This window comes from Monopterus albus, unplaced genomic scaffold (genome assembly GCF_001952655.1).
Source record: "Monopterus albus unplaced genomic scaffold, M_albus_1.0 scaffold192.1, whole genome shotgun sequence".
NCBI lineage: Eukaryota > Metazoa > Chordata > Actinopteri > Synbranchiformes > Synbranchidae > Monopterus > Monopterus albus.
In genome coordinates, this window is record NW_018128072.1 from 80,697 (window position 1) to 92,197 (window position 11,501).

An 11,501-nucleotide genomic window follows, 5' to 3' on the forward strand; every position below is an offset into this window, starting at 1 on the left:
TTTCCCTGTCTGCCTGCCTCTGAGTTTATCCTACAATGTGCCACTGTAGCGGTCAGGGAAACGTGGATCCGGGCAGGGGGTCGTTACTTCGGCCTGAGCTGCTCTGTTGTGTCGGACCGTGCGGGACCCTTGTCGGTGTTTCTCGGGGTAATTGTGTAGTCTGGTGTGGGGACGCTTCCAGAGACCGCGGCGGTGCACCACACTGGGGAGAAGGGGCCAATTACTCTGCCTGCATGTGGTGACTGCGGTGATGTTTTGGTCCTCGTGGTGAACGCTGTGTCCATCTTAGCAAGTCGCTTAGTATCGAGGTCAGGCTGTTTTCTTGCCAGATGGAGCGAAGCTGTTTCACTTGTTTTCCAATACACTTGTGGCTGTTTTAGGGAGATTGCTGTGATACAAACCACTTGGTTTAAGAAATGTACCCATCATTTTTTCACCTTCTCAAGGAAAAATACGACTTCAGATTACTTTTTCACACGGACAAGTTTTGCTGTACACCATCTGAAGTGCTTCCTAAAGTAGTTTCATGCTAAGCTTAAAGACCCCATCCTAAAGTTAAATGAGGCATTAACCACCATCCCACACCATAAACCAGCTCTTTAGAACATCAAACCTCAAATAAAAAGTACCTTAGTGTACAGAGTGATTTTGGATTTTGTGACTGATTGCTGGTTGTTGTGTGTGTATGTGTGTTAAAACTACATCCTCAGGTGTGTACAGTCTCAGAGAGAGGCATGCACAGGGAAAGCATTATTGCTGTTTAAATCCATTAGTTTGTTAGTGCCTCCCCCAGATTGATTGAGATGTTTACATGTGAACTTTGAAGGGGGGAAAGAAACTTTAGTTCACCCCCTCTTGGGCCCACACACCACCTGTACTGAGAAAGAACCTGGCATAATTGGCTGCTAAAGTACAGTTAAGTCACTGGAACATTTACTGGTGCGCAGTCTATTTAACACAGAAAACTAAATATACATTGATGGAAAACATTCAGAGGGGGAATAATGAAAGTCTGTGTTCACACAACAAATTATTTCAGGTTTAGGTCATGGAACAGTTCCGTCCTTTACAAAAGAGCTTATTGAACCTGCTGATATTTTAAATCCTGTATATCTGCATGGCCTTCACCCTCTCCTCTTCATCCCTCCAGGCTCTGTGTGCTGTGGGGCTGTGTGGTGCTCATGACGTCCTTGACCAAGGCTGCCAAAAGGAAGGTGAGTCATTAGCTCATCAGAAGGAACATCCACGGAGAATAGCATCAGTATAGAGGGGTGCAAGGTGATGAGAGTTAAAGGATCGATTCACCTTTTTACAAGTCGGCCTTAAAACATCACTCTCGTACCCATATATGGATCAAAAGAGTCATTAGCCACCGTAGGTGTTTTTCCTGCATAGAAAACGCCCTAATGTGATTCGAATATATAGATCAGGGACATGAAGTTTTATTTGTATAATGCCAAATCACAACAAAAACTATCTCAAGGCACTTTGCAAAGTAAGGTCTGTTCCTTACAGTATTGTAGAGAAAAACAAATTCCCCTTGAGCAAACACTTGGTGACACTGGGGACGACAAACTCCCTTTAATGGAAGAAACCTCCGACAAACCCAGCCATCTGCCTTGACCGGTTGGGGCAAGTGGATACAGGAGAGAGAAAAGAAGAGCATCAAGACACAACAAACATCCAGACAGTCCTCCTCCTGTGCAAACAGGCACGCCAAAGCACAGCCAAAACTAAAACAATACCCCGATACCCAAGACAATGAGCTTTCCCTCACTTTACTTTTTTTTCTCATTCTCATTATATTTGTATAGATGTTCTTTGTTAGGTGTTCCATCTGTTGACAACCACAAGCCAAAAGGTGTCTTTTGGACAATAAAATTGTTCTCACTCAACTAAATATAATCAAAGAACAAGACGGGATCTTAGAAAGAAAAGAGAAGAAAAGGTTACACAATCCTCTTCCAGTATGTGAATATTGTTTTGAGATAGAATTTAATGACTCAGGCTGGAGAGGGTCCACGGTATGACCAGTAGGATCATTTGTTGAATGAAATGACTACACCCCTGTCTGGTTCAGGCCAGTCGTACAGTGTCGGAGGAGTTTAACCACTGGCGGCTGCTGCAGTGCCACAGCGGAGGGCTCATTAACAGTTAATGGGAGTTGTGTGGTTGATGTGACAGAAACATGCACACCCAGCCAGAGTCATTAGGCCTGTGTACATCAGCCCCCCCGACCCCTTCTCTCTTTCTGTTGCATTTCTTTTCTTTCTTTCTCCAGCCCTCTGCTGTTTTGCTTCACAAAGTGACATTTAATCTTGATAATACTATCCGAGCACACAGGAACACATAAAAACACACACACGAGGGTATGTCGCCTACACCTGCCCCTCCCTTTCATCCGCAAACAGTTTGTACATGGTGTTTACTTGCCCATTTGTGCCCATGTACACAAACATTTACTCACTCGGAGAGGGAGCGAGGAGAGTGTGCAGATTTATGTTTTGCATCTTTCTGAATGGAAACTTTTGTTCAGCTCTCATGTTTGCCGGTCTGCCAACCAGGCCGATGCTTCAGTTATGAAATGTGAGGAGAAACATTTCTCTGCGGCCACAGAGGAAGACATAAAAGCCAGACCTGGCACCCACATACATGCACTCACACATAGCCAAAACAGCACAGATTTTGCTGTTTATGCAGTGCATTCATCTGACACCAGCTCCAATGAATTTATCCATCTGCTCATAAATAAGCTGCTGGTAGGTGAACAAGACTCTCCTGAGCCTTAGAGATCGTATGAAAAGATCACAGTTTATAATTTGGCCTTAGAGGAAGGAAACTTATAGACAGCAGTTCATTAGTTCAGCTCAGTTTCTGGAAATAAATGCCCTTCCAGAGATTTTGGATTTTGCAATGGCAACATTTTGTCTAAGTTATGGACTTCTTTAAAATATTGCCAGACTTTGCAGATTTAGCCTTTTTGATGTCGGACTTAGGGTGAGTCAGTGGTCATCTGGACTTGAACGTTCACTGAAAGTAGTTTCTCACCAGCCAAACCAACTGTTAACTGACTAAATAACTGATCTAACGTGCTCATTCAGCCCTTTTATTACTTTAAAGTAGTACAAAATGTTGAAAGCTGAGTTTTCAATAAACCTTTAACAAAACTCAACACAAAAGGTCTTTGAAGTGAAAAGAACCAAGGACTTGTGAATTCAGCCAAGACTTCTCTGGCTTTTCTGTATTTGTAGGTTTCACTAACAAAACTTTTCTCTTTTGGTAACCTAGCAAATAAAAAAATATCAGATAGCCCTCTCAACTATACTCAGGTTACCTTATGGGTGGCCACTTAAGTTCAAGTTAATTGCCAGAAATATAGCCCTTAATAGCCTATATACTGTATTTATTAGAACTGAATTAGCAACTACAACCTCAAATCAGAAAATATTGGGACTGTATGAAAAATCAACATTAAGACTGAAAATAGTGATGTGTAACTCATCTGTGTCCTGTATCATATTGAAAACAATACAGCAGCACATTATTTGATGTGATACCTCATCAGTTTTATTCTTTGTTCAAAATAAACGTTTCAAATCTGATGCTGAAACACATTCCAAAAAAGTAGGGAAGGCTGCATTTCAGGGCCAGTAATGAGGTAAAACAATGAAATGACGACTCCATTTGAAACAGGTGAGTGCATCATGATTTGGTATAAAAGTGGCATCCAGGAAAGGCTGAGCCTTTTAGGATCAAAGATGGGCCGAGGACCACCAGTTTGCCAACATAGTGTATGTGTTAGAAAATTACTGAAATGTTTAAAACAATGTTTCTCAAAGAAAGCTAGGAAAGGATTTGGATATGTCACCCTCTACAGTGCATAATGCAATTAAAAGATCCAAGGAAGCCGGAGGGATTTCAGTGTGTAGAGGGCACAAGCCTCAGCTGGATGGCTGTGCTCTCCAATCCCTCAGATGGCACTGCATCAAGAATCGGCACTCTTCTATAAGCGATATACTGTAACCACATGGGCTCAGGATTAGTTTGGCACACCTGTGTCAGTCACTACAATACATAGTTATGTCCATAAATGCTGCTTAAAACTGTAGTGTGCCAAAGGAAACTATGTCAACAATGTCCAGAGGCGCACTCGACTGCTCTGGGCTCGGAAGCATCTGGGATGGACCATCACACAGTGGAAACGTGTACTGTGGTCAGACAAATCAGTATTTCAGGTCTTTTTGGAAGGAATGGACCCTGTGTGCTCCAGACCAAAGACGAATAGGACCATCCAGACTGTTACCAGCATCAAGTCCAGAAGCCAGAGTCTGTCATGGTCTGGGGTTGTGTCAGTGCACTTGGCAAAGCTAACTTACACTTCTGTGATGGCTCCATTAATGCTGAAAAATACATCGAGATTTTGGAGCAACATGTGCTGCCTGCAAGATGACATCTTCTCCAGGGACGTCCATGCATATTTCAACAAGACAATACAAAACCTCACACTGCACCCAAGGAAAGGTGCAAGCACTGGACTGGCCTGCCTGCACCCCCGACCTGTCCCCAATAGAGAACACATTTTGAAACACAAATTGCATCAATGAAGACCCAGGACTGTTGCGCACCTTAAGACTTGGTTGCAGAAAGAATGGGAGAAAATGACACCTGACACACTTAATAACTTGGCGTCCTCAGTCCCTAAACATTTTTTAAGTGTTGTGAAAAAGAAGGGCAACATCACACCGTGGTAAATGCTTCACTGTCCCAACTTTTTTTGGAATGTGTTGCAGGTATCAGAACTGAAGTGTTTACTCTGAACAAAGAATAAAATGGATGAGGTGTCACATCAAATAATGTGCTGCTGTATTGTTTTCAATGTAATACAGGACACAGATGATTTACACAGCACTATTTTCAGTCTTAATTTTACATACTGTACCAACTTTTTCTGAGTTTGGGGTTGTAATAGGATACTTGCTCAGTCATATAAGTAATTTATTAAGGCAAAAACTGACTAGTTCCAGATGTGAAATATCAGTATTTATTGTTTTTTTTTATCTTTTGTTATAATAAATCGAATATTCTTTGTTTTAGACTGTTGGTTGCGCAAAACAAGAAATTGTAATACCTCACCATGGGCTTTCTGAACTTCTGACTGGCATTTTTTGCCAAATGTTGATGTTCTATAGACCAAAGATAAATTCTAGACAGACACTTAATTGATTTACTGAGAAATTAATTTGTTTCTCTGAGGGTCCTGTAGTCATTTGTACCCCTCAGTTCCCTGATTGCTGAAGAAATACTGTCCAAAGAAATCTGTAATGAACATGGTGGTTAGTTGCAATCTGAAAAAATCATTTTCTTCACCTCTTTTTTTTTTGGCTGAATCATATGGTTTATTTCTTCTTCTTTTTTATGGTTTCCTTGTAGTAAATGTTCAAAGGTCCATTTGACAAACCAGCATTTGGGAACCTCTGGGCTAAATAGATGTGGTGTGTCTCTCTCTTTCTTTCTGTCTCAGGCGACCAACCGAAGGTCCAGACAGGTGTTTGAGGCAGAGCCTCTACAGGGGGTGTGGTCTGCCTGGGGGGAGTGGTCAGAATGCTCTCAGACCTGTGGTGTTGGTGTCTCACAGAGGAGCAGGAAATGTTTACCTCCTTCGCCACCACAGACCCCTAGCTGGGCAGGGTATCTTCCCGGGGGCATCAGAGATCCTGTCATTTCACCGGTGCATCCCTACCACCCTTCTCGTTACCCTGGGCAACACCTGCCTTATCAGCCCCTGCCCACCTCCACTAATCAAAACCCAGGACTGCCTCTGTATCGGAATACCCCTGTTGGCGAAGGATCTCCCATGCCTGCACAGGCTAATCCGTCATCTCCTTTCTATCAGTCTGAATTATCTCCAGCTAATCAAGATCTCGTGTCTGGTTATCGCTCGCCCTTTCACACTCCTTCACACAGCTACAGCCAACCAGCACGAATCATCAGGAGACCAGCCAATCCCGGGGCAGCAAGGGCCGGCGGAGCTGGGAGCAGAAGGTCGGTGTCCACTAATCAGGGGGGTTTGCCAGTGAGAAGGTGAGTGTGCCCGGACAACTGGAAAACAGAGAATGAAGAGCTTAAGGTTGTCACAGATACAGTATATCACTTATGGCCAAAAATAACAAGCAGTGTCTGTGCAGAAATGTGAAAGATATATATGAAGTCATTTAGAAGCAGCCAGTAAAAAACTAACAACCACAAGGTTGTGGAGCTTTCTGCTGAAGTTTTGTCTTCTGCAGATGGAGGCAAAAAGCTGTGATGGAAATGTAGATATTAGTTTAATTCTTTTTCTAGGATATCTTTAAAACTTTTAACTTTTAAAAAATCAGCATTTCCAAGCTAACTGTTTATCATATGTGTCTACATATATCTATCAATATGTATCGATGCGTTTTGAAAAGTTGTTTTTTCAGCTCCAATCTTTGTCACAATTCTTTAACAGCATTTACAGATTGCTTATTAAAAATGCATTTGTTGTATTGTTGTTTTCTTAACCAACAATTTATACCGATACATTAATATCAGGTGTTTTACCCAATGGATACTAACATCAGTATTTCAAAAGTCAAAGAATCAGTTGGGCTCTACAGACAGTAATTTCCTGTTAATGAAAGTATTTTTCTTAAGGTCAGTTCACAATGCAGAAACACTTCCCAGTTAATGGGAACTTTTACATTTGCTTTGCTCAGCACCTTGACTTCGCCTTTTACAAGAAAATGCCTTGAACACACAGGAAGTGAGTTTTGCGTGGCTGGCAGTAGCAACAGTGGTTTGTTTAGAATAAACAAGAGAACTCAATTTTTAGGATGAGCGACTATGGACACCACATCTGAGCAGACAAAGAAAAGTTGTGCAACTGACCACTGTGCGTGGTTTGAAACGTCTGTGATCTCTGGGGAACAGCAGTGATTTATCAACAAAGATGTCACCAAAATAAAAAGAAATGCTGATTCCTCAGAATACCACTCGATGCAGAGATGAATTAGTTCTGGGTTCATTCATGTCATTCGTGGTCTCATAACCCTGCCTTCTCATTGCAGTCTGCTGGCTCCATGATGGTTATAATTATGCTGGAGAGCTAGCAGGAGCTGTATTGAACATTTATCCTGTCGTCTTCCACTTCCTCAGGTCTTCCATTCGTCCGGGTCAGTTTGGATATGGCAGAGTTCCCTTTTCTTTACCTCTGCACCGCCCAAACCGCCAGGCTCGCCACACTGTTAATGGTACTGGCGCTGCAACACCAGTACCTGGCCTAGCTGTCCATAAAGATAACTTGGATAACAACAGGAGAGAGGAAGAGGAAAGGGAAAGTGATGGAGAAGAAAGGGGGGCAGGGACTGGAGGGGAGGAGGAGGAGAAGCACGAAGACCGGGAGGGCACAGAGTCACCTACTGCTGAGGAGGTCCCCACAGTGACCACCACGACTGGCAGCCCATATCACCATGACAGACCGTCACACACCCACATACATCATGGAAGAGGAAGAGAGCAAGTCCCATCCTCCTACTCCTTCTCACGCGCTTTACCACCTCCTCCCGTTTCTCCTCACTTGCACCCAAACTCCCTTCCTGTCACTTCATGGTTCTCCTCCCCTCTCCACCACTCCCTCCCCCTGCACAGAGACAGGGGGCTCCACCCAGGCTTTGGCGTCCAAGCCCCACCCGCCAGCAACATCTACCCTCTACAGCACCCCCACATGCCACACCTGGGAGTTGAATCCAGCAGGGATGGAGGAAGAGCAGCTCCACGAGTCTACAAGTGCTCTGGGCCGGAGAAGCAGCACCGCAGGTGCTTCTCACAGGTAAAACTTTCGCTGATAAACCACAGAAATAAAGGAATATTCCACCTAATTTACTGACTTCACACCCATTAATAACCTCAGTAACTCACTTCAGCAGACCGAATGCCCCCCTGCTCACCTCTGCACTTACATCTAATCTGCAGTTGTGCTTGACTTATATGCATGCCATGTGTTGGAGGGGGCACTTAGGTGTCTGTCAACAATATATTTTATAGGTAGATCAATCTCCAGTTCTAATAGTGGCTAGTTGTCACTGAGTGAAAAGTGAGTGCTAGTGCCTCCGCTTCTCCAAAGTATGTGTGTATTCTGGGTGATGACCAGAGTACACACACCTCAGTTGTGTGAGTTCAGTATCTCAGTGAGTGATTGCACATATGTGTGAGTATAAAAACTGCCAGGAGTGTGTTTGTGTGTGTACCTGTCAGTGCAGCAGTGAGGGTATTTTCAGAAGCAAAGAAGAGTAGACAGAGACACAGATAGGCCGCTTGTGTCAGATGGGCCAAGTCACCGTCAACACACAGGTGAGAAACCGAGGTCGACCTCGCACAGGAATTCCACGCTTGATTTCCCCCAATTAAATGTGAGACTGAGAATGAAGGTAGCAGATAAAGTAGTTTTCAACCACGCCATGAGTTTTTAGTGATCAGGTGTTTCCTCCAGAAAGTATCCACTACTTTCTTTAATTAATATATTTGTAATAATCTGGGTCTGTTGGAATGGTGGAACATTTTTAAAGATAAAAAACAGCTTGTCAGCACATTTTCCACCTTTCACAGTGGCTGTTTCAATTAACAGCAGCCTTTTACGCAGCTTCCCATCATTGTAGCCATTTTTTTTAAAACATCAATCAAAGCTGGTCCCTGGAGATCAGCAAAGGAAATCACAACGCATGCAAAGTCACAGATTTCATCTTGAACCTATTCCTAACAATTAAAACCTGCAAATGTAATTTTCTATAGCTTAAACCTTAACCAGGACTGCAGCATCACAAGTTTAAACAGGTATGGCGTCAGCAAAAAGATGTATTTATCGTATTGATGTTTGTCACAAATGAGCTTATCCATTGTGAACAGACCAACAGACAATGTGACAAACATCTTCTTGGGGTTTATCAGAGTGACATGCAAGAAAAACAGCAAAATGCAGAGATAATAAATATTCATCTTCAAGTTTCATAAAATACAATCACCCATGAGTGAGCAATTATAGGAGGCAAGCTTATTTAAATGGCACATTTAAACGGCAGTCCAAAATGTTTAACACAATGCACATAAATAGATAAAACATTAAAATGCAGATTAAAAACAACAATTACATGATAGCACAAAGTAACAGCATGTAACTGTTGAGACCTAGTACATTCAGGATAGATGGAGGAACAAACACATGAAATAAACCGATCTGTAGTCCCTTTTAAGATTCAATCTTGGGGGAAAAAATACACAGAATGACATGTGACTGGGTTATTTATGCCAGCAGACTAACAGCTCCGTCTTTAGGGGAGACAATAAGCAAAAACCACAAACACAATCACAGACACCTACACACTTTCAGTCTCACACATCAAATCTGCAACTTGCTTTTGCTGAGAGGAAGTGGACACTTGACTTCAGTGCTGGCGTTGGCACTCATGGGCTCTTGACTTTTTGTCTCTTTAGATAATTCGCCTCTCTTTCATCTTTTGTTGTCTTTCATCCCCCTGTCTTTCTTTCTCTTTCTGTCTCTGCCCGACTATGTGGGATAGTCCCAGGGTTAAAACAGATTTAGGAGCTGGCAGGGTACATGCCCTCTGTGTGCCAGCAACGCTAATAGCTGTCCTGTGACGGCTGAGGCTGACTCATTGGGTTACATATTTACCCCACATTAGCCTTTGCTTTAGTCTTGTTTGCTCCTGCAGCAGATTCTTAGTTCACATTTTGTATGTCTTATCATTGCTTAAAATAGCTGCTGGTGAACACCACTCTTTGCCCATGCTTGTATGTACCGTATATAAGGCGTGTGATTAAGAGGGTGAGCCAGTATGACACATCCTATTAACTATTAGGTGTGTTTGTCATAACACTGCGCCTAAGGCCCTTTGTGAGTGTGACTGGCTGCATGTGTGTTGATACTGTTGCGTAGAAGCAAATGGGGAACCGAAAGAGGGACAGATAAAATGAGAAGGGCAAAAGGTGAAGAGTGAGTGCGAGATGTGTTTAAGTGTTAGAGCGAGGGTATAAGTGGAGGGAGGTAAAGGAATTGACAGTTTTTAGACACGGTACTGGGAGAGTAAGGTAAAGGGCAGGGGGGACGAAAAGGTTGAGGGCGAGTGAGGCAAAGAAGAAACAGAGATGAATGCTGGTGATAATGAGTGTTTAGGTGTGTATGAACAGGCTCAGAGAGGAGACAGGAGTAAAGGGAGGGAACAGATAGAACAGGATGGAGAGTCAAAGAAATCCTGCAGGAAGACAAGAAGAAGTTAATGTCAGCGGAAGAGAGGGATTCATGGAAAAGTGTGTGTGTGCTCGCGCACACGTGTAGTTTTATTGCCAGCAGTGTGAGGACTGGTTTTCATACCAGGGGAGTGAGGACAATTTAGCTGGTCCTCACTTTCTCAGACCGTTTCAAAGGGCTGGTTGAGGGTAGAATTAGGTTTAGATTAGGGAAAGGCTGGACTTAGGTATTTAATTGTGATGGTCATGTATTCATTGGTATAAAGGTCTAGGGATTGCATAATAAATGTCCCTACAAAGATAGGGTTAGCTATAAAAACGTGTGTGTGTGTACAGCCATCCATCCATTATCCATACTGCTTATCCTGAACAGGGTCACAGGGGGTCTGGAGCCGACACTGGGCGAGAGGCGGGGTCCACCCTGGACAGGTCACCCATCTATCACAGGGTTGATACTAAGGGAACAAAAAGCAAGTCCCCACAACGTAAATAATTAAATTCTGAAGTGGTGACTTGGTTTAAGGTTGGAGTGAGGGTTAGGGAAGCAGTGGTTATAGTTAAGATTAGATTAAGGCCCATTTGCATTTTTCCTCAATCTCCCAGTTATTTTTTGAGCGCTCCCTCATTTTTAAGTTAACCATTGTCAAGGAGTAGTGGTTGAAGTCTTCTATGAAATGGGACAACCCTTAAAGATGTCTATGCATCACTGGTAGTGAATGATTATGGTTAAGTAAACAGAGTTGTGGGAAATTTTGATCCACACAGCGTTGTCTTCAGCTGTAGTGATTTCCTTTGTTTTAAGCATCTGATTTTCAACAGCAAATAAGAATAATGTAAGGATAGGAGCCTGTTTTCGACCCCAGGGAATGTCGGTGGATTTCTTTGAGGTGTTTGTTTGTTCACCTGCAGGTAACTTCAGTTGTAGTTGGCCTCGTACCACTCAGTTCAGAGTCTGGTTCTGAATACCCTCTGTTTGAAGGGCTGTGTAGCCCTACCACTTTTCCCTGCCCCTCTGTCCTAAAGAGAATCGGGACACACCTACCACTACATGTGAACAAGCAAGACGGAAGGGTAGGGCTAAGTGGTAGAGGCAAGGGGTGAGATGGGATTGGGCCTAAGTCTCCAGGAAATTGTGTTGTGAGTGTTATGTCCCTAGCAGTGATGGAAACGTGTGTGTGCGAGCGAGCGAGCTCAGAGTGTAACATGAGGCGGAGTATTATTTC

At 43.2% G+C, this 11,501-nt stretch overlaps 1 protein-coding gene across 4 annotated transcripts in view; it reads left to right on the plus strand.

The window, feature by feature from the left end:
* Positions 1–11,501, plus strand: part of adamtsl4 (ADAMTS-like 4) — a 46,253-nt gene that overhangs the window by 10,103 nt on the left and 24,649 nt on the right. For 3 of the 4 annotated variants that reach the window (XM_020617571.1, XM_020617570.1, XM_020617568.1), the window contains exons 2-4: positions 1,151–1,214; positions 5,522–6,081; positions 7,174–7,846. In XM_020617571.1, the coding sequence (XP_020473227.1) occupies positions 1,182–1,214; positions 5,522–6,081; positions 7,174–7,846 (1,266 nt within the window). In that variant the 5' untranslated portion in view covers positions 1,151–1,181. The remainder of the gene's footprint in view (positions 1–1,150; positions 1,215–5,521; positions 6,082–7,173; positions 7,847–11,501) is intronic. The other variant, XM_020617569.1, reaches the window with a different exon arrangement.